Source organism: Microchirus variegatus (genome assembly GCF_963457635.1).
Source record: "Microchirus variegatus genome assembly, chromosome: 13".
Taxonomy (NCBI): Eukaryota; Metazoa; Chordata; class Actinopteri; order Pleuronectiformes; family Soleidae; genus Microchirus; species Microchirus variegatus.
Window position 1 is genome coordinate 17924850 of NC_139814.1, and position 27473 is coordinate 17952322.

At 42.0% G+C, this 27473-nt stretch overlaps 2 protein-coding genes across 2 annotated transcripts in view; one reads left to right on the forward strand and one right to left on the reverse strand.

Moving 5' to 3' along the window:
* The window catches only part of col16a1 (collagen, type XVI, alpha 1), a 56578-nt gene extending 34192 nt beyond the window's left edge, over window positions 1-22386 (forward strand). The window contains exons 24-66 of the mRNA XM_083900187.1: window positions 141-191; window positions 284-427; window positions 1351-1386; window positions 1885-1992; window positions 2284-2403; window positions 2491-2544; window positions 2646-2687; window positions 3026-3061; window positions 3149-3193; window positions 3291-3359; window positions 3452-3505; window positions 3808-3834; window positions 4744-4797; window positions 4964-5008; window positions 5141-5212; window positions 8058-8111; window positions 8238-8357; window positions 8552-8587; window positions 8694-8750; window positions 9529-9573; window positions 10252-10296; window positions 12041-12094; window positions 12187-12240; window positions 12360-12413; window positions 12504-12548; window positions 12660-12713; window positions 12802-12837; window positions 13306-13368; window positions 13460-13531; window positions 13640-13693; window positions 13832-13876; window positions 14718-14762; window positions 14879-14932; window positions 15065-15118; window positions 15218-15268; window positions 15661-15750; window positions 15861-15896; window positions 16015-16059; window positions 17197-17391; window positions 17579-17642; window positions 17808-17984; window positions 18368-18445; window positions 20286-22386. Of these exons, the coding sequence (XP_083756313.1) occupies window positions 141-191; window positions 284-427; window positions 1351-1386; window positions 1885-1992; window positions 2284-2403; window positions 2491-2544; window positions 2646-2687; window positions 3026-3061; window positions 3149-3193; window positions 3291-3359; window positions 3452-3505; window positions 3808-3834; window positions 4744-4797; window positions 4964-5008; window positions 5141-5212; window positions 8058-8111; window positions 8238-8357; window positions 8552-8587; window positions 8694-8750; window positions 9529-9573; window positions 10252-10296; window positions 12041-12094; window positions 12187-12240; window positions 12360-12413; window positions 12504-12548; window positions 12660-12713; window positions 12802-12837; window positions 13306-13368; window positions 13460-13531; window positions 13640-13693; window positions 13832-13876; window positions 14718-14762; window positions 14879-14932; window positions 15065-15118; window positions 15218-15268; window positions 15661-15750; window positions 15861-15896; window positions 16015-16059; window positions 17197-17391; window positions 17579-17642; window positions 17808-17984; window positions 18368-18445; window positions 20286-20479 (2928 nt within the window). The 3' untranslated portion in view covers window positions 20480-22386. The remainder of the gene's footprint in view (window positions 1-140; window positions 192-283; window positions 428-1350; window positions 1387-1884; window positions 1993-2283; window positions 2404-2490; window positions 2545-2645; window positions 2688-3025; window positions 3062-3148; window positions 3194-3290; window positions 3360-3451; window positions 3506-3807; window positions 3835-4743; window positions 4798-4963; window positions 5009-5140; window positions 5213-8057; window positions 8112-8237; window positions 8358-8551; window positions 8588-8693; window positions 8751-9528; window positions 9574-10251; window positions 10297-12040; window positions 12095-12186; window positions 12241-12359; window positions 12414-12503; window positions 12549-12659; window positions 12714-12801; window positions 12838-13305; window positions 13369-13459; window positions 13532-13639; window positions 13694-13831; window positions 13877-14717; window positions 14763-14878; window positions 14933-15064; window positions 15119-15217; window positions 15269-15660; window positions 15751-15860; window positions 15897-16014; window positions 16060-17196; window positions 17392-17578; window positions 17643-17807; window positions 17985-18367; window positions 18446-20285) is intronic.
* Window positions 22387-23453: 1067 nt separating this feature from the next.
* Window positions 23454-27473, reverse strand: part of col9a2 (procollagen, type IX, alpha 2) — a 107712-nt gene continuing 103692 nt past the window's right edge. Inside the window, exons 21-33 of the mRNA XM_083899755.1 lie at window positions 26816-26860; window positions 26653-26706; window positions 26502-26555; window positions 26361-26414; window positions 26207-26278; window positions 25808-25843; window positions 25648-25692; window positions 25305-25337; window positions 25073-25219; window positions 24919-24973; window positions 24566-24754; window positions 24407-24484; window positions 23454-23835 (exon numbers count right to left, since the gene is read on the reverse strand). Of these exons, the coding sequence (XP_083755881.1) occupies window positions 23630-23835; window positions 24407-24484; window positions 24566-24754; window positions 24919-24973; window positions 25073-25219; window positions 25305-25337; window positions 25648-25692; window positions 25808-25843; window positions 26207-26278; window positions 26361-26414; window positions 26502-26555; window positions 26653-26706; window positions 26816-26860 (1068 nt within the window). The 3' untranslated portion in view covers window positions 23454-23629. The remainder of the gene's footprint in view (window positions 23836-24406; window positions 24485-24565; window positions 24755-24918; window positions 24974-25072; window positions 25220-25304; window positions 25338-25647; window positions 25693-25807; window positions 25844-26206; window positions 26279-26360; window positions 26415-26501; window positions 26556-26652; window positions 26707-26815; window positions 26861-27473) is intronic.

Below are 27473 nucleotides of genomic sequence, written 5' to 3' on the forward strand. Positions count from 1 at the left end.
ATCATCATGTTTTTTTTTAAAGTTAAGTAAGTCAAGGTTACACAGCATACATACATAAAATCACCTTTATGTGCATATTAATTGAAAACATTGCTAATTTTATTCTCTGCTGCTTTAATATTACTTTGATATTTTCACAGGGAGAGCAAGGGCTACCTGGGCTTGGTCGACCTGGCCCAAGGGGTGAGAAGGTAAGCGTAGACATAATGTGTGACGCTCTTTGTGTCCGTTCGCTAAATTGTCATGCAAACCCGTTCCTTCCTGACTCCCTGCCGTTTCTTAGGGCGAATGTGGCATGTGTCAGCCGGCCGAAGTTGGCAGTGGGCCTGCTGGTTACAAAATGCCAGAGGGAACCAGAGGCAAGCAAGGAGATCCGGGCCCTCCAGGGCCTGCCGGACCTCCAGGTGCTGGAGCTGATGGCAAACAGGTGTGAGTGCTCTGTAAGGACAAGGCGGTCATGGCAGGTTTTTAGAAATTATGAACTTGCTTTGTCTTAGAGTCCTTGAACTTAAATAAATGTTGCGTTACATATTTGCTCAAAGGTCTAAAAAAGATATATGGTTGTTGGAACTGTCAGGTGAGAAGAGGTCAGGGCCTCAATGCTTTCTCAAGCCTTCCTTTAGGGGGCAGCATGTTGAAATTCAGTAGCAAAATAGACACATCTCAACTCCTGTTCCTTAAACTGACATGGAATATTGTCTGCTTTTTACTGAATGGTACTCTATTCAGTGCATTGCTACATATTTACATTGTACTCATTAACACAGATTTGCTCATTTAAAAAGCTGAGTTTGAACGTCGCTGCCTTAACACGGATTCCTCCTGTAGCTAACAAGCAAAGCCAACAACAAAGAAGGATCTACAGAGTCTACACCCTTTCAGCTATGAAGGATTTTATCTATTTTCATCACAATTAGTTACAGAAATCACATTATACATATCCCACTAATCTAATGCAGCGTCTTGGTTTCCTATTTCATTCCCACAGTGAATCAGATTAAACAGCAACCATATGAGCGCAAACTTTGGGACGCTGAGAGTTTCACCCTGAGGGAGAATCACCTTACAAATCTTATTGTACAAATAGGATATGCAGGGATTCTCCTGTTACCGCAGAATTGTTACTAAGTGGAATAAATCTCTCTTGGGTTCTGTCACCCCTTCCAATTACATGCCGCGTGCCTTTGTGGATAGCTTTATGTCAATAGTTATTTTACCTGAATGGAAAGAGGCTTGCTCAGTATAACGTACACATGACTGCACATTTATTAAACAGTGTGGTGTTTAAGTGTGCAAGTGTATGCATTTATGTGCATGTATTTGTTTATCACATTCTTCTCTCTCACACAGGGCCCACCAGGTCTCGCTGGGGAAAATGGAGAAAAGGTAATTTTTTGGTTATATCTATGACAATATCCCTACCTTACGTTATGCAGTAGGTAAAAGGAGGAATTGCAATATTTATATTTATATTTTGTGCTTAGACACACGATTTTAGCCAAAGAGGCTTACATGTCATCAACACTGTAAGGTTATTTTGAGTCACTTATGGCCTTAAGAGACAGCCAGAGAAAGAATATCCACAGGAAAATGTACTTCTAAAAGAGCAATGGTTGCTTAAATTTCCTTGAAGCCTTTTCACAGAAATACTTCAGCATTGGGGTCAGACAGTATAGCTGATAATCATTACCTGGATATAATATCCACATACAGTATGATTCTGTATCGCATACTTCCATGCTGCAATACATGTAAATAGTTGTACCATACAACCAAAATGGGGTTTAAAGAAAAAAAAAACCCTGCAACAAATCCATCAGCTTAGTATTTTGACTTTGAAAGAATTGTCTTGCCCTTTCTTCACTGTGTTTAATTTTTTACCAGGGTGAACTAGGAGACACAGGAGATAAGGGACTGGATGGCGTTCCTGGAGCCCCAGGACTGCCTGGAGAGCCTGGTCGGGATGGATTTATGGGCTTAAAGGGAGAGAAGGTACTAGACTGCCTGAACTGAACAAGGTCAACGTTGCTGCACTTTATTTTGCATCTCCCCAATGGTCTTTTTTTAATTACTGGTTGTCTAAAATGTGGCAGCATGTGCTGCACAGCTCTCGTCCCATTCCACAGACCATATGTGATAGAAATCTAGATCTAGGGTCCTTCCACTAGGGAGTCTTAATTACAGGTGATACAAGATGCCACTGGTCACATATTCAGATTAATGATGGTTTCCAGTGGTTAAAATTAGAGTTTGATTGTTCAATTTTTGTGTTTTTTGTGCCAGGGTGAAGCATGTACCAGCTGTCCTGTGGGTACAACAGTAGGTGAAGGTGTAGCTGTGCCAGGCCAAAAAGGAGAGAGAGGAGAACCTGGTGCTCCGGGAGAAGGGAAGCCTGGCAGGAATGTAGGGGATTTGTGTATTTATTTATCCACGTCTGCTTCTCTGTACCTAGAGAATTGCTGATGATTGTTTCACCTGTTTTATATCCAGGGAAAACCAGGCTTACCAGGTGTGCAGGGACCTGCCGGTCCCAAAGGAAACAAGGTGTCGATGTCTTTTGTGTTACCATTTTTTACAAATAAATGCAAATGCTTATTTCCATACACAGATTTTAAAATGTGCGTTTTCCCACATTCCCTCTCTAGGGAGAAGCTGGAGTTCCAGGAGTCGGCCTTCCAGGACCTCAAGTAAGGCTGGCATGTGATTAAAAAAACATGTGGATCATTAAAGATGTTTAATGTAGACAAGTGATGCTGCTCTGTAACATGCAGGAGACACAGCTCCGAGGAGGAGGCATTCCAGCTGTGATTTGACTAATCTACACCATATTCTCCTTTGATCTCCTTTGAGTAGAGGTTTCCTCCCTCTAAGATCTAACAATAAATTCACACAGCTATTCAGAACTTATTCTCTCTCAAGCCCTGGGATTCAACATAGACCTCTAAAACTGTCCCTTCTCTACTCTCTGATTTCCTCCTCATCTAAACTTTCTTTTTTGTCTTGTCCTCTATTATTCATGCCACAGGGTGTAGAGGGACCAAGAGGGCGACCAGGGCTTCACGTAAGTTTCGCACATATTTGCAAAGTCCTGCAATTCAAAACGACCTATTCCGTATTTGGTCTAAATGTGATGGGTTTTTTTTCATAGGGACCTACTGGAACCACAGGATCAACTGGCCCTGCCGGGGAAAAGGTAGCACAAAATAAAGTGGTGGAAAATCAACTCATTGGTGCAATATGCAAATTAATCCAAAGAAGCTTTGATACTGACAGAGTTTTACTGCTCACAGGGCTCCAAAGGAGGCGTCGGGCTTCCAGGACCGCAGGGACCTCCAGGCTTAGGAGAAGCGGGGGGCCCGGTACTATACAACTGCATGTTTTTCCATGTGAAACTAATGTCGTGCTTTTATACTGTCAAACACTGTTTCCTATTTTACATTTCGACCCACAGGGTAAAGACGGAGCCCCCGGCTTTCATGGAGAGCCAGGAACTGATGGCAGACCTGTGAGTTGTTTTGTTCTTTAATTTCTGATGCGCTCGTGTTTCCTTTGCACGTTTTCATGCATATACATCAGCAGATGTGAGTGAAATATAAGTAGCAACATTTGTTTTTATTATTTTAGCATCTTTGGGAGTTGCCCTCGATTTAGTCATCATTTGTAACCAAGGTTGTCTGCCTCGATCCACAACAGAGGCATTGTCTGCTCCTATCTCATCCTCTGTCCCCTGATCTACACTCAGGGCTTTCTACTGGAACAACACAGTAAGAGTAACTAGATGTTTGTGTGTGTGTCTTGCTCTTGCAGGGTTTTGATGGAGCTAAGGGGGACAAGGTAAGTCTACCATTTTGTTCGGATGAGGGGATCTGGAAGGGTTTGAATATAAGGGGGTGTAACAGATGGTAATCACAAGAGATGGTTCAACAGACACCCCCCGCACCCACCCCTCACTTTGCCTCATGAGCACACACATACGCGTGTTGGCACACAGATGTACACATTGGCCTCGCGGCGTGGAAAGAGAAGCAATGGAGGTGACATGTGTACTGTTGCTGGCAGGCGAGAGGAACTTCAGAGGCCTTAAGAGCGAGAGTGTGTGCGAGACTATTAATTACTGCATTCATCGGAGCCACCAGCCGACACTGTCACTGAGAGGGTGGGCGAGAAGTGGCGGAGGTAGTATGCGAAGGTAGGGGAGGAGTGCAAGATGTGGAACGCGCTCAGTTCGACGGAACAACAGAGGAAATGATTGAGAAAGCTAAAAGAGAATAAGCAAGAGGGGGCAACATCAAGAGAGAGTTCTCAGAGCTATAGCTGTACAGCATGAACAAGAACATGTTCTGGGAGAATTCAAACACCCAGTATTCCTGACTTAGATGTTAGGGGAAGATGGTGAGAGCAGGTGTCTTTAAGTGTGGGCGCCTCTCTTGTTACAGATTTTAGATGAATTACATCAGATTCTCACCGTAGTACTATGAATTCATTCTTTTTTTTCCCCCCTTTAACACTTTAGGGACCATTTCATGTAATATTATATTTTATGTTCACTCAGTAATGTAAAAGGCGTTCACAGTATTTGACCCCCTGCGGTTATGACTTTCTGTTCAGTGAATAAGATTTTGGGATTCAGCAAAGATGAGCAGGTTGAGAGTGCGCTGTCGATTTGAAACTTTCTCATAGTACGAGGCATAGTTTTGCTGTTTTGCGGTTTTTACTGAGTCTTTTCTTTGATGCATATTTCAGGGTGAACCTGGAGAGTGCAACTGCATAACCCCACACTCGGGTATTGGTGGACCTGTGAGTACACACTTGCACACACACACACACACACACACACCCTGCCGAAGAAACACAACAACAATAATACATTTATTCTGTTCTAAACTTTCCCACTGTGTGCTTTCTATACTGTATATTCTGTTTGTGCAAGCAACTCCTGATTTTGACTGTTTTTGCCTTCCAGGGAGCCCCAGGAACTCCATTAAATGTGTGGCAGCCCGGCCCGCAGGTCTGATCTGTCACCAGTGGCCCTCTTTCATTGGGCTTTGTTTCTCGTTTTACCTTGTTTTATTTATTTTGTCATTTGTTTTTTAGTGTGTGTGTTATTTCATTTGTCGTCATGTCTTTATATATTTTTCAGGGCCCACCTGGACCTCCTGGCCCGCCTGGGCCTCCTGGGCCTCAGGGTTTTACTGGAATCCAAGGACCTGAGGTAACGAAAATATAAATGAGGGGCAGGTGTCTCTTCAGTTCAATTCAGGCTGCTACTTCAGCACTTCACTTTTAATGTAGGCTTTCAGCTTGGGGGTGTTTGGGTTACATAAATAAGGCTGTGACACGCGTTGCATCTTTAGGTGTCCATGATGTGCATGTAGGAAACTGACTTACATTATGTATGTGTAGCTCGGTCTCAAATAAGCAATGATCAAAATACGTAAAATAAGTTGTGCTTCAAGCTTTAACCCATATGGCTGTTGGGACTGTCTTTCGAGACATTAATGATTATTTGGAGGTCTGGTTTTAAAGGTTTGCAATTAAAGCAGACCTTCAAATAAAGTGCTGCTCTGCTTGAGGAGTCAAAGGTGTGAGTAAGAGATAAGATGAGGTGATGGTTAACCTGTACGGCAAACACTAGGTCTTTGACAAGGGGGCATTTTGTTATTATTGCTGAATTGTATTCGGCTGGACTGTTTTCACCTTGAGTGTTTGATTCCGGCTTCAGTGTTGGTGGATATGGGAGTGGCTTAGCTCTTGATTTGGAAAAAAAAGTTCAACCTCAGTTCCTTCTTTCAGGGTATCCCCGGGAACGACGGGATACCGGGGAAACCGGGTTTGCCTGCATACATCGTAAGTAAAATTAGAGAGAAAGGGAAGGAAAGGCCGCTCTCATCCTGGAGATTTGGGGCTTAAATTATAAATAATGCAAAAGAATTGATGTGCCTGGAATTGTCATTTGTATAAAAAAATGAGAAAGAATGGGAGGCTCTGTTCCTCCTTTATTACATTTGCAAACTCACTGTCAGAAATTATTGATTGAAGGGAATATTAAAGAATCCAAGCGTATTATTTCTAAAGATGGTTCTATTAATTAAAGTACAGTTGTCTTATTGTGTTTCTAAAAATGAATCCTATAATTATTTTACATACTGTGTACCCCCACATCTGTGAAATAAGATTCCCGATCTGTACAAGTTGAGGGCGACGGTAGCTCAGTGGTAGAGCGAGTCGTCTTTCAACTCGGAAGGTTCCAGCTCCGCTTGTCATCATTTTCATACCGATGTGTCCTTGGGCAAGAATGCACATAATGCGCTGTATGAAACTGTGAATGTGAATGGCAAACATCAAGACTACAAAAGTGCTATATAAATACAAACCATTTACGAATGTTGCTGATGTTGAAAGATGTTGCTGATGTGAGGTCGAGGACAGCTTAGATTTAGTTTGTTGCACGTTATACTGGTGTGCATTTATGGAAATCTGTTGATGTGGACATAAGGCTTTTGGTAGGCCTGCATATTTTATGATCATCTAGAGATGAGACAAAATGAAACATGCAGTTTCAGTCTGTTGTTGGGACTGATTACACAGGTCTTGTGATTTTGTGGACAAAAGTTTTCAGACAGGTGGTGCCAGGCAAAGTGGTAAGATGAGGTGGAGGCTGGTGGTTGTCATGACATAATTTTATTAGGGGAATGTGATAGCTGATCTGTTGTGGGTTTTAAATCCGTAAACGTTGTATTTTAATTAGGGTTGTTTGATCGCTGTGAATCGATTCCTAGTTAGGATGTGGTGATATCACATTCCCGGGCTTTTGCTTTCTTTTTCGGCCAATCAGCTGCTCTTCAATCAGCTTCAATAAGAGAAAACACATGGCTACTTAATATACAGCAGAGGCTCCTCACTCCTACTGTGGAGCTGTGTGTGTTCCCCTTTGAATGGAGATGGAGAAGGAAAAACGCAGAAGAACTACTTCTTCACAAAGAAGGGGGCCAACGCATATCTCACCATTTCAGTTCATTCGAAGTCGCATACATGGATAAAACACAAACACAGTGGTTTTAGAGCTCCAGTTATGCCTCTTTCTTTTTCATACTGGAAGTGCTTATGGTATGGTCACTCAGAGTGGCGGAAGTCACTCAACCTAGCCCTAGAGTCGTCGTGACCTTGTCAAATCACCAAATGGTGTCATAATTATAGTCGTTTTGATCAAGTCTATTAATGCACAAGGCCTTGCTCTAGTCTAAATAACAGTGAATAGGAGGCAGCATAAAATAGCCTTTCTATATAATGGCTCCAGTTTGAACAATGTCAAATGGATTTGTAATGACTTTGAAACCGAGCCAGGTGCTATCGACAGTGGAGAGGGGTCCCACTGTTTTGATGGGGAGCCCAGCGCCTTTCACATGATTGGACATTTTGGACCGAGCAGTTTTATTTCTGTACTATAAATAGACAGCAAAGCTCTGTTGTGGCGTCACTCTCCTTGTTTGTTTATGTGCTGTCTGAGCAGACAGAACCAGTTGTTTCTGTCTGTTTTGTTTTCTCGGCGTGACGCCTGATGCATTTTAAACTTTTGTGGTGCAGACTTACAACGGGGAGGAGAACTGAAGGTTTATATTTTCTGTATAGCATTAATGTGACTTTATGTTTTTAAAGCATTTTTGTTTACGACATTTCACACTGACTCACACAAATATTCTTTTTTAATAAATTGTATTACTAGATGGAATATTATCAGAAATAGAAGTCCAGGAATTACAACACATACCGTACCTAATCATACTTTGTGAAAAATGAGAGACGTTGGTAATTAATGGGAAGAAACAAAGGCCTTTATTAATTTAGTCTTGAAGTTATTCGAGTGAGAGGACATTGAGATATCCTGTAGCTTATTCAAGAAACTGCTACACTGCATGGAACCTTGAATCTTATTCTCCAATTTAGTGCGGGGCCGAATATCATCAAGCGGGTTTCCCCGTAATTATTTTCTTTGAATTAATCATAAAGTTCTATAATTAACATTAATTAACTTTCCATTTCCCTGCCCGCTTTTGTAGAATCCCACTGGACCACACCAGCTGCCTCAAGACTCCACTGTAGGAAATGATGATGTAAGTTTAACAGTGATATTTACGTTTGTGCAGCTATATAAAACATATACTGTATATCCTTACCCTGAGTGTATGTGTGCATGCATGTGCATTTGTTTATGTTCTTTATTATTTTCTAAAACACAGGAAAACTGTGATGGGAGCTGTACCCCTGGGTCGCCCGGTGTACCAGGCCTGGCTGGTGCTAAGGGTGAAAAGGGAGATCAGGGTAAGCCTGGTGTAACCCCCTTGGAAAACTGTGACACGGTGAGACTGCAACTTCCTTGTCGGAACATTTTCAGCCGCAATATACGATTCGTTGTTGGTGGCTGCACAGCGACGGTCTCTTATTTTGCATTGCAGTTTTGTTGAGGCCTTTTGTGTTTGAGTCATAGCCTGATAAAATGTAGTGCCAGTCGTGAAGCATTTCTTTGATCACTTATTCTCTTGTTTGCTTGCAGTGTTTGGAGAACAAGGAGCAGGCAACACAACCTATGGTCAGCTGAGATCATTGTTGTATTCCGTACACACACGCAAAGACAAGTACTGTAAAAAATGGATGGACCTAATGCAGAATTTACGTGTTTTATTTTGTGGGTGCAGTCGGGAACACCTGGACATCCTGGAATTCCTGGATCGCCGGGAATAAAAGGAGATCAAGTAAGTTTTATTCCCCCTTCATCAGTAGATAAAATATAAGATAATATAAGATAACAGACCACAATGCACTGAGGTGATGTAATTTGGTTGATATGCATTGGACTGAAACAGAAAATAATAAACAGATGTAAAAACTTGATATTTGTACTATATATTAGTTATATATGCAGGTTAAATGAAGAGTGTAGTAGTAAGGGGAAAAAGAAGATAATTAAGAAAACAAAGAGACTAGGGGGAGGAGTAATAAATATAATAATCTCTCTTTGTTTTCTCATGCACAACCAATAAGACACAACAAGAAACTGGTGTATAGTAACGCATTCAATAACAGTTATGTATTTTGTCAAAATGTATATTGTGGTTTCAGTTCAGCTAAGTAAAATAAAATCTGGCCATTTTGCCTGATCTATATTTGTGGTACGTATCTGCTGATGTGAACATCTGTGAAGTTATTATCACAAATAATATCTACAGACTTCCTGACCCCCGGTCAGTTTGCATGTCCTCTCTGTGTGTGCGTGGGTTTTCTCCGGTTCCCTCCCACAGTACCAAATACATGCAGATTTGGCAATTAGGCAGATTGACCTAGGTGTGAGTGTGAGAGTGGATGTTTTGCTTGTGTGGTGCTGCGATGGACTGGCGACCTGTCCAGTGTGTACCCCGACTTTTGCCCTGTGTCAGCTGGGATTGGCACCATCGACCCTATTGTGGAGAATAAAGTGGTAGAAGATGAATTAATCACTTCCTCATCATCTGTCTCCCTGTATCTTCATTACAGGGTGCACCAGGAGAGAGAGGCAAACCTGGAATACCAGGAAACATGGTAAGATTCTATCTGAGTGTAGAGATAACCATTCTTTCACTGAGAATGTGAATTTGTGAAGAGGAGAAAGTTATAATGTAAACTTTGAAATGTGCTCCATGGACACACTAATTTGCTGATTTCACAAGAGGATTTGAGTTACTTTGATGACACCAATTCCTATACTACCACCCTGCAAACTCTATCATCAATAGAACATGTTGAAATGAGAATCAATGTATGAAAAGCATTCCAATCACAGTCTTACCATAGCTTGCTATTATTACTGCGAGGGGAAAAGATTTGATTAGGATTTAGTTCAGCACCACTGCGTTTTTTCTCTCTCTCAAAGCTGAACAAATGACTTGAGAGGAGCTTGTGTTGTTCACTGTGAGTCCACAGAGCCCCCTACTGGCCTGAGTGACAACACACTTCTATTTATTTATTTTTTGACCAAAAAGAAATCATCCTTAACCTTAACAAAAGCAAAATTTAAATATTAGCCATAAAAGGTCCCTAAAAAGCTAACAAATCCAAGTACACAGACAAGTTTAAGCTTTCCTGTGATGCTTGGTGCAGCATTCAGTCAATTGGAATAAGTCGAATCTTACTTTAACCAGAGGTGCAAATTACCTTTGTTATGTTTGTTTATCATCATTTGTCTCAGGTGTTTCCATTTCACTCTTTCCTTGTTCACAGGGACCTCCCGGTTTCCCAGGTCCTCCAGGCCCGCCTGGTTCACATGTAAGTCTCATTCACTCTATTTACACATTCTTTCTTCTTCCTTTTAATCAGTAACAGATGATGGATATTTACTGCTCAGATCCTTACCTCAAGTAAATAACATTAGCATGTAAATGCTGAGTTACAGGTCCTCTGTGAGTCTTATTTTCTTACGTAAAATGTAAAGGTACTAAGGTACTTGCTGGTAGCTTCATACAGTAGATCCACCACTTCCTAACCTGCATCTGGTTACAAGTTAAAGCTGATTACTGCACCAGTTTTTATCACGTCTTTTGACATCATACTAATGTCATACAGGGAACGGGGACAGGGCAACAGGGACAGGGAAAGTTTTAAATAAAGTGGAATAAAGGGCTCAATGTTGTTTGTGTTATATATTGTAGTCTAATTTATGATTGTAATTGGGTTTTTTTCAATTGTAATGCTCCCAAATTTGAAATGTTATTATAATGTTGTGTATGAAATATGTTTGTGCCATACAAATAATGCTGCCTTTGCTTGCCTTGCCTACACTTAATATAAATGTACTTTTTTTTTCTATTTTCCACATATGCTTTCAGTGGCAGATTGTTGCTTCTGTTTATCGTTGCCCTTTTGTCTCCATCCCCTCCCTGCCTTTCTGCATTGTTCTTTAATGAATGTTATTTCAGATGAGGAAATTATTTGGTTGTCTCTTTTACCAGTTGTTCAATTACTTCCTTGTCTTAGTGATGGAGAGAGCGCCTGCAGTGCAGACAGAGCGCCCTCCCCCCCCTTCCTCCTCATACAGATTTATTGTTTCAGCAGCATAGAGTTGGTAAATGGATGAGCTGCATGAGCACTGCATGGAATCCATTTGCAGACTAGTAGCACTCTTGTAGCAGGTGTAAGCTTCTGCTGAGTGCAACGCTGTGTCTGTTTGTTCCATTTGTGGAAAAAAAAACAAGGTGAGAATTATGAACCTGCTTTGAAACACATCACTCATATTGAGTTGTGTGAACTTACTCGTGATGATCAATTAGTGGTTTCTTCAAACGCAGCATTTCTCGTAAATTCAGATACACGTCCATGCCTCTCATCTTACAGCAGTAATTCCTTTTTTTTTGTAAGTGTTTCTTTCCAAAGAAAACAGCAGCTCCTACTGTGTTAAAACAATCATACTGATGAGGGCATCTTCAATTTCCTCTGGCATTCTCTTGTTTTTGCATAATTTCAAACTTTTCTCCCTTACTTTTCATTAAGCACTCGTCCTTCTTCCACTTTCAGCTCCTGTTGCTTGGCGACAGATTGATGCGTGCGTGAATATTAACTTCAAATTAGTGGACTGTGAAATAAAGATTTTAGACTGCAGGATCAATCTTTAAGTGTTTGCCTGACAGAAGTTAAGTTCCTATTGTTTAGGTCCAGGGGAGAGAAAAGCTTTGTCCCTGAATATGCAGCAAAATAACGGAGCAACATTGGAAAACTAAGATCCTTTTTAAAATTGCAACAAATTGAACTGGGAGAGAAGTGTTCAGCCCGTGGATACAACCATCACAGAGCTAAATTACCATCCTGAAGCCTCATAGAGGTGGATAGCAAAGGGACAAAATCAAATGTAGACATTCCCCGAGGGACGTGATCCGAGCCAGTTAGCCGCTTCCTTTCTCTGATATTGACTTGCCTTGTCCTTGGCTCATTTCTACCAGGGGGACTTCTCCTCTTGACATTCATATCACATCCCATCTTTCATTTTCTAATCATTCTTCACTCCCGCCATCTTCAGGGTCAGCAGGGTGAGCAAGGGTCACCTGGCCTCCAAGGATTGAAGGGCGAGCAGGTAACTATCTGCCAGTCAATTTCCTTGAAATTATAACATGTAGAAAAATAATTGCTTTTCTCGTTTGATTGATTGTGTGATCTTTACTTCAGGGCTCTCCGGGGACGTCGGGCTACCCAGGAACTATGGGACCACCTGGAATGCCAGTAAGTTAACACTTGATGCCTCATTATAACAGTGGGATTGACAACAATCCTACCTACATCATAGACAGTTACTCGGATGTGAGAGTTGACATTGATTCAATGGCTATTTTATTTGATAGGGACTAAAGGCTGAACGTGGGAGCCCAGGAAACAGTGGTCAGAAAGGAGAAGCAGTAAGCAGCTACTGTACTGGCTCCGTTATGTAATACATTATGAAGCTTATGTCCAATATTTCGAACCAAAACATCCTTTTCCTTCTGCAGGGACTTCCTGGTAGCCCTGGGTACCAAGGACAGGCCGGCACACCGGTCAGTGCGTTGTCATAAGAATTCTCTGCTCAGCAATATTTAGACTCCGGCTCCTTCATTTATGATAACAAAGTTAACTGTGTCACAATTTAATCATATCTGTGTGTGCAGGGTATTAAAGGAGACACTGGACCAGCTGGAGCTTCTGGGAGCAAAGGTGAACCGGTATGGACAGCACATGTTGTACATACACATAATGGATAATCATCAATGCATCCATGGATATTTATTTGTTGCTCCTTTTTATTTCAAGGGTTTCCAAGGAACACCAGGCTTCCCAGGACCACCTGTATGTACATGCTTCTGTGGCACATAACGTTACATACATTGAATGTTTATAAGAATTTGAAAAGAAAAGTCTTGATGTAGGGTGGAAATTGCAATAATCCACCAGGGGCGACTGAGTCTGTTGCAAAAAGAACTCGGTTTAAATGGAAGTCTATGGGAAAATGAGAGTGATTCATTTCAGTAAACATTTCCCTGAGGAGTTAATGGTCTCATTTGCTAGTTTCAGTTTCAGATTTTCCAGTAGCAAATTGTGTCAGTTTTGCTAATTATGTTCCCATTTAGAGGGAAATAGACGATAAAGCATGGCACATGTGAGTAGACAAAAGTGTGATTGACAGCTAGTGTAGTTGCAGGAGACAACTGTGAATTCCCAGTGTCAAAAACCAACTAAAGCTTTGTTTTTTGCAACCAGAAGACATCTCTTTTTCATACACAGTTTATAGTTTTATATCACTGTGTATTTTCTTAGGGTCCACCAGGCCCTGCTGGCAAGTCTGGCAGTGAAGGTGTCCCCGGGGTCAAAGGTGAAAGAGTGAGTACAAAACCACACATTTAGCTGCTTCTGAACTTTCTTTGCGTTCAAAAATAATAAAATATTTGTCTGTATATTCACACTTTCGTAGGGCAATGATGGTGCACAAGGGTCCCAGGGACCAACAGGACCCCGAGGCTCATCAGGCTCCCCAGGATTGATGGTATGTCTATTTTTTGACCCATTTTAACATGTGTGAACACTCTCTATTTGCCTCTTCATAATGTTAAGAATTCTCTTCTGCACAATTTTATTTTATTTCCATTTAAAGGGCCCCCCTGGCATTGAAGGAATGGATGGAAAAGATGGTAAACCAGGGGCAAGGGTAAGTCACATCAGTGGCATGCCCACACAAACAGAGAAGAAATCCAAACACACCACATAGTAGCACTGTTGCAGAGTACAGCTTAAGAAATACATATAAACGTTGACCTTTAACTCTGGCTATTTCTTTTCTTGTCAGGGAGAGATGGGCCCTCCAGGCCCTGCAGGACCAAGAGGAATCCCAGTGAGTTTCACCTCTAACATCCACAAGGAATGATTTGATATTGTATCGATCCAGTGCAGAAAATAACACAAATTAGTCACGAGACAAGTACTAACCACAAAACAGTGTGCTAGTCAGCATGTACAAAAAATACTGCCCACTACTTCTTTCAGTGGCATCTTTATTAGGTAAACTAAAAGGTACCCAACATAAAATTGAGTTAAAATGTCAGATACATTTGAATTGAAGCCAAACTACAACTGTTGTCTTTCTATTTTCAACTATTTTTACCAATCTCTGTAAACTTTGATGGTTGTATGTGGAAAATCCCAGTAGATCCACGTTTTTATATACTTTGCCCAACACGTCAGACACCAACATCCGTGCCATGTCCAAAGTCACTTAAATGAACTTCTTATATGGAAAAATTGATTTACAGCAGTTTTTTGTGCTCTTGATGTGTGTCTGTGATCGTCCTTATTGTTGGATTGAAGCTTTGTGATATTCCCTCACCCCACCCATATGCGAAAACTGCATTAGGCGTCGGTATAAGAAATCGTCTCATGTCACTGGTGATGGGAATCCATCTGAAAATTCTTAGCTTCCTATCTTCTCCTAACATCAACACAGGACCGACACACACTCGCAGAGAGAGAGAGAGCGGAGAAAGGAGTACCTTCCTTCCTCCATTTCTCTTTTTTTTTAATATACTTTCCTCTCCAGATCTCTGTATCTCACTTTGTGTTGTACCCAGGAGCAGGGGTTTAGGATTTCAAAGACACGTCTGCCTCTTCACTGGCAGCCTCACCTTGCCAAATTCTGATATGGTACCGATCTCACGATCTTTGATGTCTCTCCTCAGGGATTCAAAGGAATCAAAGGTCACACTGGCTTCCCTGGACAGAAGGTTCGCCAACAACTCTTTGCATTACTGCCACATTATGCCTGTGTGTTTGTCTGCATACTGCTGCTGTCTGCCGAGCTGAATTAAAAAATATTATCATCACTTCTCCATCCTCCCAGGGTGATGCTGGCCCTTCAGGTCCACCTGGACCTTCAGGTAGACCAGGTCATGAAGTGAGTATTTTTCATCTCCTCTTGTATTCTTCTACAGATTATAGACGATCTATATACACGAGCTAGACTATATGTATGTCTGAGTCAGTGTGACCCCTACGATGTCTGAATGTCAATATGTGATCTTTCCAGGGTGATCCCGGTACACCAGGAACTCAAGGTAGACCTGGACCCTCAGGCCATGTTGTAAGTTCACTGCCCTTCTAATCGTCTGCACGTCTGATCTGTTGAAATGTTCTCATACAGTAAGTGTGTTCAATTGTGTGCGTTCACTTTGCCCATCAGGGATCTACAGGCCCAGCTGGACCTCCTGGACCTCCCGGTCCATCAGGAGTGGTAAGAGAAACGCTCTATAACAAGACTTGGATGATTAAATTCGGTTAATTGGATTTCTCTTTTTAACTGTGCCACAAGGAAAACTAGTTGTTTTAGCAGCGGAGGGGAAAACTAATAAGTGCAAGCAATATTTTTGATTGTTGTGAATAAATATAGGAGCTGCACATACTTAAAAAAAGGAAATAATGACCAAAGGTAAGGAGGTAATAACTTAATATATAAAGATTCACAATTTTAAATTAATGTACCTTTAAGTGTTGGGAGTACTTATGTGCTATTATGTTCTGTTGGTGTGTGTTGGTGTTTGAGTTTGTGTGAGAGAGCACTCGAGGGATTGAAACAACAATTGCTGCCCACAAGTGACTCGAAAAATCTCTTTCTTTCTTCTTCAGGGGATACAAGGAGATAAAGGCAAGGATGGTGACAGGGGACTCCCAGGAATGAATGGACCTCCAGGACCCCCTGGACACCCAGGAATTATGGTTAGTACATCATGTCTTTATTTCCAAACAAATGCCTGCAAATTTAATGAAGCATCATTCAAAATGCTAGTTTTTGGTGATAGCGCTCACCCTCCTGTTTGGTCTTTTAGGGTGAGCCAGGCAATGATGGTGCTGCTGGTAAAGATGTGAGTACTGTCTGTTTTCAGGGATTTGTTCTCATTAAAGGATTATGGCGAGAAGAGTAATGGGGCGTGTGTGCGTTTTTCATTCCTCTCACGAATATTTCTGTGTTTATTTTTACAGGGAACTCCAGGGCAGCCAGGGGAAAATGGGCAGCATGGTCAAAAGGTAAAATACAGTGCGTTTGTGTGTCTCTGTGTTAGCAAGCCATTGCCTCCACAGATCAGAGGAAGAGCCGCCGTTTTCTCCAGCTTTTAGCTCAGGGAGACTCAGGTTGTCGCTCTTCCATGCTGAACATACCCGCTCTCCTCATTTCTGTGTGCTCAGCACCTGCACATAACACAGTCATCAGTTCGCAAACTCTCCGACCCCTCCCACCAACACCCTCCTTCATCCTCACCTCACTTCACCCTTTGCCAAAATGGCAGCAGGCCACCTGTGCACCCTCTGTGGCTGCACAGCCTGTTGGATCTGTCCCCAGCATACACAGCTTACAGTACCATAGGTGGGATACAGTGATAAAGTTATTCTCCTACCTCTGGTATAATGCTATTAAGCATGAGGGGAGATGCTAGATGAGGCAATTTGTCACGCTGACAGGATGGCATTGTCAGGGTTTTAGCTGCACAGAAAGAGGAGTACGGGAGAAAGACAAGAACGGACTCCGCCATTCTTCTCCATTCTCCCCATTTCAAGAGCCACCTGTCTGTCTCTGACATGTAAACATTAGATGTGCATTATGGGTTGCTTTGTCCTCCATAAATCACTGTCGCTAATGTAGCGATGCTGTATTGTAAGGGTGTATTTACACAACCAGAATGACGAGCTCTGTCTGTGGTGTGGAACGTGATATAGATGTTTTTGTTTTCTAAAACAGGGTTAATAAAGATCTGACATTGTGTCATAAAATTTGCCATTTTTATTACTTTTATTTTATTTTCTCGTTTATCAAAAAAAAGGTTTTAGCCTAGCGCCTGAATTAAATGTCAGGTGAATGACAGTTTTGTTAAAATTATTTCAAAAGAAATGTCGAAAAAGTACTGCTTTTTCTGAAATGTTTGGCATTTCAATTAAGCATTATTAAAGGTGCTATAAAAATACAATTAAAATGTAATTGCATACTTTTATTAGAAATGGTATCTATTCGTTGATTAATTGATTTATAATGAGTTTTAAAAAGTGAAAATGTACTATATAATTGGTGATAATGAGGCTAAAATAGCATATATATTCCTGCCTTCTTCCAAATTCTTCTTTGTCTGAAATCCCTGACTTCAATTAAACTAGTCTGTGTTTGTGTCCCAGGGTGAACCAGGAGCCGCAGGCCAGAAGGGTTCTCCAGGCGAGAGAGGGCGCCCGGGGCCTCCTGGTGGTGGCGGGTACCACTCCAAGGATGCACAGCCCATGATTGGACCAGTCGGACCCAGAGGGGAGAGGGGAAGCCCAGGCTCATCAGGGAACCCCGGGCCCCCTGGACCTGCAGGCTCACCAGGAAATGACGTAAGACACAATTGGAGTTGCACTCACTATGCTATTTGTAACGTTTAATCATCTCAGTCAGTACAGTGGCCAAAGGCACTCACTGGCTCCATCTGCTCTTGTAAATAATTAATTTTCTAATTATCAACGTTGATTAATCTTCGCAATATTGTTTTTTTCTCCTTATTTCTTCTCTAACTTGTCACAGGCTGTAGTCAATTATGACGACATCAAAGGATTCATCCGCCAGCAGGTCATCAAGATCTTTGATGGTAAGTGTGTAGCTTATCTCTGTTTTGTTGAGCAAATCTTTCCCACTAACACTTGAGGATTATTTTCCCCTCAGACGTTTTTCCATGCTCCCACTGGGAAACCACAGCTGTCATTGCTAAAAAAAAAAAACCTTTGTTTCTTGTTGCATATTTCCCCCTCCCCAGAGAGGATGGCCTACTACATGTCTCGCATGCAGATGCCAGTAGAGATGGTAGCGTCCCCAGGTCGGCCCGGGCCTCCAGGGAAAGATGGTTCTGCGGGTAATCCCGGGACTCCAGGTGCACCTGGCCTCCCAGGACAGATTGGCAGACAAGGCCGATCTGGTCCCCAAGGACCTCCAGGTGAGTCCATGACAATTGAATGAATTACACTCAATCCACCCACTTTGCTGTACATCTTAACCCTGCAACTCTGTTTTGTGCGTACATGCAGCTGTATAATGTCTTCTTGTTCAGGATAAGACGCTGGGTGAAGTGTTAGAGCTAAATTGGCCCTTGGAGTATCCGAATCAGATGAAACTACAATATCACTGTTACTCGTCAGGCTAAAATTGGTTAGCATGTTGTGTAGCTATATGCTCACCATAGCAAAAACTTGTCTATGGTCTGCTGTACATAACATAAACTCTGGGACCAATTTTTCTGGCCACAGCCAATAGCACAGATATGAAAATACCCATGAGCCCATGTTTTTGTGGCTAAAAGGTGTGACTTTCCCTCTTCAGGAGTACATGGACCACGTGGAGAAAAAGGAGATAAGGGGATGGGAGAGATGGGAGATGTGGGACCTCCAGGAGCACCAGGTAATGAAGCCTACTATTCTATGAAGATATACTTACAGTAGACTCATATAATCAGTAATATGGGAAGTCCTCGGCTAAACAAGTGCTCTGTTCAGCACATTTTACAATATAGTCTTCACATCACAATAAATCTTCTGTCAGACTCTTTTATCTGCTGCAATCATCTGCCTGTGTTTCTGTGTTCTGAACGCGCATCAAGCCGCATCTGTTGCTAGACCCCATGCTAATGTTAAATCACATAAATGACGCCAATTAGTCAAAAAGTTTTCACTGTTGTTGATTAGTAAAATTGCCCGCATAATGAAGCTCTTTTTTGTTTTTTCTTTCTTGTTTTTATTCCCCCAATTTTAAATAAAATGAACAGGCTAGTAATCAGCCAAATTAACATCTGAACCGCCTCAATCATCACACATTTCAGATAGCATTCGCTAAATTAGCAAATTAGGATCTGCAATTTGCAAGGAGCAGTTTATTTCATTTGTGGATGAAACGGCAGTCACACTCAAATTATCTGAAGGAGGATTGAATGTTTGTTCCATGTTTCTCTCACGTTCTGATTAATGATAACATCATCTTACGTGAGTGCTCTCTTTACCATTTTGTTTTAAGTCAGTGTATAGTTCTAATTCCTTTGTACACTGCATTCCTAATAGGCAACACTTAATAGATGTCTTTAAAGGTACAATGTGTAATATTTTTGCTATATTTATTAGTGAAGTTACATGTTGTAGCTGAATATCCCTCACCTCACTGTTGGAGAAGCCTTCGGTTAGCATAACAACTCAAGGGAAGTTTCGTTTGTCCATTGTGGGCTACTGTAATAAACGATGGCTGTCCAAAATGGCAGCCAATGTAGAGCTGAAGCTTCTATTGATATAAATATAAAAGGCTCAGTGATGCTCTGAGCCTTTATCTCTTTATCTATATGCTAAAATGAATGCTTAAATGCTCAAGTAAAGCTCCGAGATAATGGGGGGAAAAACATTTTGATTAGTGCAGGGCTCGTTAACGCGATAGCGGCGGCCAACGTTAACGCACGCCACGTTTCCATGACGGCTGACCGGAAAAAGACACGTGTGACGTCATCTTTGCGTGACTCCGGATTTTTATAATTAGTCTCTAAAGTAACGCTAAACTTACGCAGTACACAGGTACGCTGGTTATTTGTAGCGCTGCTCTTTTCACTTAATAAACAGACCGCTCCAGTTTGACTGTAGGTGCGCTAACGGCGCTAAAGGAGCTAATGCAGCACATAAACATGCACGTCTTTTTCCAGTCAGTCGTCATGGAAACGCGTCATGCGTTTACCTAGCACTACTTTTGATTGTAAGTTTTGTTAAGCAAAAGTATTTTATCATAAATTTCTACCTCAAGAAAACAATTCCACCTTATTTTTTACACACTGAACCTTTACATAAACGTTTAAAGGATTAGTTTGACATCAGAGAATATGTGAATATGAATTGGTTTTTAAGAAGAAACAGCTAGAATAGCAGACTTCCTGCATCTCTGAAGATCATTAACACACACACACAATAACACAATTAACCTGCCTTTGTGTTAAGAACCTTTGACAAAGATTTATGTCAGTCTACCCCATTTTTGTAGCACAATATCTCAACGGTATGAAAGTTACCTTGCACTCACTGATGAAATGATTACAAAGTCAAGGTCACCATCTTAATATTACCCACACTGGTCAGCAAAGGTATATCTCACTTTCTGAATGTGTTAAAATTAAATAATTTGATAATTGTTTATGAATATAGTCTCTTAAAAGTTAATTACCAAAGCAGTCCGAGTACTATTTTGACACGTCTGTTTCCGTCTGTTATTCCAGGTGTCCCAGGTCCACCTGGTTATGGTAAGATGGGATCTCCAGGTTCAGTTGGCCAGCAGGGTGTCCCTGGAATCCCAGGACCCCCTGGTCAGTCCGGTTCAAAGGGAAAGGATGGCCGGTGTAATCCTGGAGACTGTATGAGCCATCAAGTAGAGTACAACCAGAAGGGCCCACCTATGAAGGGCCCCTGGTAGAGGGTGGAGAAGGGGAGGGGACTGAAGCAAAGAGACTATGGGATGCCAAAGAACACGATCCAAAGTTAGTGAATTTGATGAAATAAATGAGTCACCGTTGTTGTTGAGTTGCATAGATTTTACCCACAGAGATTTTTTTTTTTTTTTACTGTAGTTCTTAGCAAAGATTCACTAGTTGTTTAAAGGGCCCCACTGGAACTGAACGACAGAACACCAGCAGTACATTTTTATATTGTCATTCTTCTTTTTTTTCCATGAATGCCAATTTATTGCTGTATTACTGCCTCTTATTTCCTCACTGTGTTTCACTTCTTTTGTACACTTTCAAACAACCCAGGGGAGGTGACAAGAATCACAATCTGTATTTCCTTCTCCTTGATTAATTCTGGCCTCCTCTGCTTTTTTTTTTTCATCTCTCTCTCTCTCCTTCCGAAAAGCTGTAGGAAGAGAATACACAATTACTGTAGCACTTTGCTCCCACCTCTCATATCTTTTCCTTTGTCACTGAATCCCATTTGGATAACATCCTATTCATTTCATTGCATTTTCTGTCTCAGTGCCTGAGGTGCGATACATATTTGAATTTCGGCTCATAAGAGAACATCCCTAGAATTGTATCCCAGTTTTGTAGAAGCATAAGTCACACACTTGCATTCATACTCCCTTTGACTGTTTTGTATATATTTATATTTATATATATAGTGGCTTTTGATACTTTTTTCAAAGGATTTGATAAAAATGCATACACATGTCCTGACGCTAGTGTTTCCAGTGTCAGTGGTTGTACGGCACAAAATGCCACAGGGATATTTTTCTAAGGTCTATAAGCTTTCATAAAGGAGTAATGTGCTCAGTAAAAAGACAAAGTATTTATAGGAGAAAATTGCATTTACACACACACAAAAAAAGGCATATTGGCTATTGTAATTTTTGCGCTAAATTCAATTTTGCTCATTTTAACTGCAGTCTTTGTGGAAATGCAGTCATTCTTGAACATCTCATCTCATTTTCTATTCCAAAATAGCAATCAGTAATGGCCATCTGCTCCGCCAGGCACTTGTTTAAGAAGACGGCAGCAATAATTGAGCCCATTCACCGCAGGTACTGTAATGCAACATACTTAGCGTAGCCACCAAACCCCCCCCCCCCCCCCCTCTCATCCTGCACACACGAGGGCAAAGAAATTGTTCATGAAAACTGTCACAAATGGCTTTTGTGGGTTTTAAATTGTGGGGGGGGGGGGGGGGGTGTCGGGATCGGTATCATTTAAATCTCTGTCTCACGCATTTTGAATCATTAATGCGTCTTACCACCGACGTGGTTTAAAGCAGCTTTTTTTCAAAGACGCTGTCACATCGTGTGGTTCCCACTGTCGACCTGTGTTGTAGCAAACACCCTCTCAAATAGTGTTCATTCATGGACAGATAAGACGGTACAGACAGTGGGCCTCTGGGCACAGAGCGGTATAACACCCCCCCACCACCACCACTGCCACCACCCCTCCTCCTACACAGTGGTACATCCAGGCTCACCTCAGTTGTGTGCCTCTCTGTTGTTCTTTTGTAATGCTTTGTTTTGTTTAATGCATTTTTATGTTTCTTTATGGATGGTTTATGTCTCTTATGTACTCGGTCTGGATATTGTTGTGGTCTTTTGTTCCTCTTTACGGTGAATTGATCGACTCTCCCAGTTAACTGTCACTGTAAACAAAGGCTGTGCCTCCCCCCCCCCCCAAGGCCCCCTTTTTGTGCCCAGTAGTGCCCCCAGTTCATCTGTGGATCCATCGACTCAACCGTCATTGTTGTTGCAAGAAAAGAAAAAAAAAGTGTCTTAAATATGTTGTTTTTTTTATGAAACATTTGAGAAACAAGAAACATAATTTTGAAAGCAGAATTGCATTAATGTGTTTGCTTGTTTTTCTTTCTGCAGAAACACGCACGTCACATACACAGCCTCATTGGCGCCGCAATAATGTTGACAAAAGCCCGAGTGTCTGCAGCTTTACTGGGAGTTTATTTATATGCATGGATTTGTATGATATCAAGTTTGGAAATGGAGAAATGAAAAGCGGGTGAGTCAGACCACAGACACTCATTTGCATTCCCCCAGATGATACAGAACAACATTGGATTTTACAAAAGGTTCCTTTTTATTTGTTTGGGTTTACCTGAACAGCCAGACAAAAACCCACCTCTTTACAGATGATTATATAAAGAACAATAAATAGTTTTTTTTGGTGATGAAAATAAATCAGTCATTAAATCCTGTGGAAAGTTGACAGTGGCATAGGAGGCACAATCGGACTAGTGACTGATTCATTTTGAGGGAAAGTCATTATTTCTGCAGGAACTTTTTATTACTCACTGAATTCATTAACACGGGATTTTTATTTATTTTTTTTGTTGGTGCATATCAAACCCCATTCCTTTTCCTCTACATAATAATCAACACACATTTACAAAGATTTACAGCACTGCATTGTGGGAGATGGGAGTATCCATTGGGATATGCTGTTGCCAGGCAACAAGAGGAAGAGATAAAGCTAGTCGTTAGTTTCTAAAATGAGACTTGGGTAGAAAAGCAGGGATTGTGTGTGTGTGTGTGTGTGTGGGGGGGAGAAGGCAATGTACACATGAGGTAAATCACTCAAGCTGACGGATGAAAATACTACATTTTACAAGACAGTACTGACTGTGATCATTTATTTTCTCTACACTTTAAGGCATCGGACGTGACGCTGCGTGACAAACTTAGACTCAAAAGACGGCGTTTAAAGTGACCTTGGTGTAAAAGAGAAGCGTCTTTCGTGACACTTTTTTCGGATTTCTCGCCGCGCGAAGAGAGACTCAAGATAAATGTGTTCCTGTTTGCCTTGACGGAAACAGGCTTCAATGTTGTAAATGGGGGCTGACATCCTCCCCCCTAAAAAAAAAAAGGATGCGTGTGCTGCTGCTGTCATCGTGATCTACGGGGATTAAGATCAAAGTATGTCCCACCAGTCAGAATTTATGATTGTGAGTTTCAGGAAGAGGGACGCCATACATCCAGTCACTACTGCTGTCCCCCACCCGTCATTCCTGATGTTGTCCAACCGAGAAGAGTCGTCTCTCTTCCTCTCTTGTCGTGAGCTGCTCGTGGAGAGATGCACCTCTAAACGCTGGGTCCCTTGATCGTTCCCGCCTCCTGTAGTCTCGGCGAGGTGTACGCGGATGCGGCCAGACACATCGCCGCCTCGCAGTAGCCCGGCAGACCCGGTGCACCCGCGTTGCCGGGGCGACCGGCCTCTCCGGCGGATCCCTGAGGTCCTCTCTCGCCGTGCCTACCGTCCCGGGCCACGCCATCCACACCAGGAGGACCTGTGGATGTGGACACGGTTTCATGTACGTTGCACAAAGCATTTTTTTTTCCACAATTTGAATTAGTGTCTACCTTTGAAATCCTATAACACTCTGGTTCAAGAGCATCTGTTAAACGACTGGAGTTAATGATGCTTATTAAATGCCTCAAAGCAAACTCTCCTGTGGCAAGCTCTGTAATGTCAAGTCCTTCAGTTATGCCCCCCTCCCTGTTGCTGACCTTTGTTCAGCATATATTTGGATGGTTTTATATTTTTACATGTGGCAGAATTACATTTAAAAAGTGCCATTTAGTCTTCTTGTTTGTTGGATCTCAGTCAAACCCATCAGTTTTGATGGGAAGTCTATGAGAAAACGAGCAGCCGACCTCTTGCTTGATTCGTGGTCTCAGGTCTTCTTCAACTGAGCGTGATGTCAGTTTTGTTTTTAATTTTTGAGGAAATTTAGAGCAAAACAAAATGGGCAGATTTGTCAGGTGGTATCGTCAAAAAGCAGAGGTTGCAATTCCCAAGGCTTCAAAAAGTTCTGATTCCCATCGTTGACATCCCTGCCAGTTGTTGCTTATTCTTACCTTGTATTCCAGGAGGTCCTGGTTGTCCTGGGTGAGGTTTACCTGGATCTCCTCTCTCTCCCTTTGCTCCTCTCTTCCCTGTAGAAGACGTCATATTTTAGTTTTTTTTGTTTTTGCTACACAATGCTCAACTTTTAACTAACCATGCTCTGTTTTCACCTTTAAGCCCAGTGTTTCCAATCTGCCCCGGTCCTCCGATCATACCAGGAATGCCCCGTGTGCCTGGCAAACCATGTGGCCCCTGAGGTCCAGGTCCACCTGGCGCTCCGGAGGGCCCCGGGGGTCCCATTACACCTGCGCCGCCGAGCACGGCCCTCTTGGCGCTCACCGCCACTGCGGCTAGCCTCTCTGTAACCCGGGAGACAATGTCATCGTTTTTTTTGATTAAATTACGTCTGATGAAGGGCGACCGATTGCACAGGAGATGAAAGTAGTTTCGGGGGAAATGAGCTAATCTAATCTAATCTCCCCCATGGACATCAAAGGTGAATATTCGGGGTCGAGAGGCTCACCCTGCAACATCTTCAACACCACTTCGATAATATGCTGGTCAGATGAATCGCGGCCCTGGAAAAGGAGACGGTGAGTATTAGTAAGAGAGAGACATACAGTATGTACATCGTATGTTGTATGACTAATCCATAGACTTTGCATATGACCACTTACTGCTGGCCCCTGTATGCCACTCATGCCAGGTACTCCTCGCTCCCCGTTGAGTCCCCTAGGACCAGGAAGTCCTGGTGGTCCCTGGTCCCCTGGTTTACCAGGATCTCCAGTGGGTCCATTGTATCCAGTGTCACCCCGGACTCCTTGCTGTGAGCAGAACAACGAAAGAAGGAGGTGTTGAAGAAGGAAGAAGGACGCTAATAAAGAAAAGGATGAACTGTTTGATCCTCACCTGTCCTTTAGGCCCAGGTTCACCAGACAAACCCTGTCAAGAAGAATGTTTTATATTCATCACTTCCATCCATCATTTCTGCACTCGCTGAGCTATAATTCAAGAATGTTACCGTTTGCTTTACTGTCATGTAAATAGATAATCTGCCATCTGGATTATTACGGGGAATTTGCATGCAAAAACCTCTCAATGTTCACAGCATTTTCTGCGATACATCACTCTGCGCCGCTGCCTTTCAGAATCACAAGCATTAAGTTTCACTTTGTTCGGGTTCCTTAAATTTTTTTTTTTTTAAATAAAAAGTTCCAAAGAGCGACAGGGGTTGCACTGTAATGAGCTTTACCTTTTCACCTTTCTCGCCAGCCAATCCCTCAACGCCGGGGTCACCCTACAAGTGACAGAGAGCGAAAGATGAAGAGAGGAGTGAGAGAAGAATGACTCGAGAAATAGCTTTCGTCAGCACGACGCCGCTGTATGAGAATGAAGCAAAAATGTGTACTCACAAAATCTCCCTTTGAGCCAGATTTCCCTTGGAAGCCCTGGAATGAAAACAAAATCATGTAAATGTATGTTTATGTCTGCATTCGCGATTCAAGCCAAGTGAGACGGATGTGATTGTATATCTAAAATAAGGAAGATATGGATGTTTGTATACCTCATTTACTTCAAATTAACGCTACAGCGCTTCAACAGGTAACTGGTTTTAATGGCGTGGCTGATCAATGCATACTGACATATTCATAGTCACAGGTTTGTGGGTCTTTTCATTCTTGGTTAAACACTGCCCCCTATGGACTAGTCTGTGTTACTTTGAGAGTACAGACAATGATGCACAAAGTGTGACAAATAAAAACATGGGTTGTTCATGCACATAACACACACACACACACACACTCACTGACCTTGTCTCCCTTGGTCCCACTCAGGCCCTGGGCACCTGGGACACCAATGGGCCCTCTCTCTCCTTTACCGCCCTGTGAGTACAGAGCAGAAAGATGATTTAGAACCACAGTCCTCACACATACAGTAGATTTAAAAAGGTACAATACAACTTACAAGTTTTCCAACAACTCCCTGTGGCCCAGGCGGTCCCCGCTGGCCTCTGTCACCCTGCAGAAATCAGCGAAAATCAGTAAATATACATTAAACGAATTGTGTGTCTGTGTTTTGATGTTGTAGTTTTTTTTTTATTTGTACCTTGGGTCCGGGTACTCCTTCCATACCAGCCTCACCAGGAAGACCAGGTTCACCCTAGGAGAATGCATAAGTACAGTTACTCACCCTGTTGCCCGATAAAATACAGTATAAAAGACACAAAAAATGGGTCATTTTTAGCGAATATGTTTACCAGTGGTCCAGATGCACCCTGCGCACCGACATGACCTCGTGGTCCAGACTCACCCTATCAAGGACAGAGTGGAAAAGAGAAGGGGAAGGTGATTAGATGAGGTTTTAAAAAAGTGAAAAAATTCAATATAACATGATATGGTATGAGTTGGTAAAAGGCTTACCTTATCTCCAGCTCCACCTTTAGCCCCAGGACCGCCAGGCAATCCCTGCAGAGAGAAATGACAGGATGAGAATTACAACAAGATCTTGTGCATCCTGGTTGTACAGAGTACAAAAAGTGAAAGCTGTAATGTTTGGTAAACTTCTTGTAAAACTCTGTATGTTCTGTTCTGGCAGTAACATGTGGACTTAATTCATATACCTTTTTAGTGTAAATATGCATGTTGGAAATACAGCGAGTATGACCTCTATATTACAACCTGAAAATGGTTTTTGAGTGATGGATGTGGATATTATGTGGGTGCAGGTAGTGGGTGGTTATATAGAACAATCATTATAATAATGACAGAAATAAGCTTTGCTGCAGTGGTGGTCATTGCCATGCCTAGACTGTGGTTTCCTTGCACAGTGTGTGCATTTGTGCGTGTGTTTATAGACAGAGAGATGGTATATCATAGATTTGCAAATTTCACTGGTTTAAATGTCCTTACAATTTAGGAAAAAATGCTAAAATGATCTCAAATGCTCAATATTGCTCAAGATATCTGTACATCTTGTTTTTTTAAGTTGTTGTCAAATAACAAAAATAGATATTTAAGTTAATTTGGTAAATTTAAACTTTTTACAGCCCATTCTGGGCCATTCATTTTGGACGACATA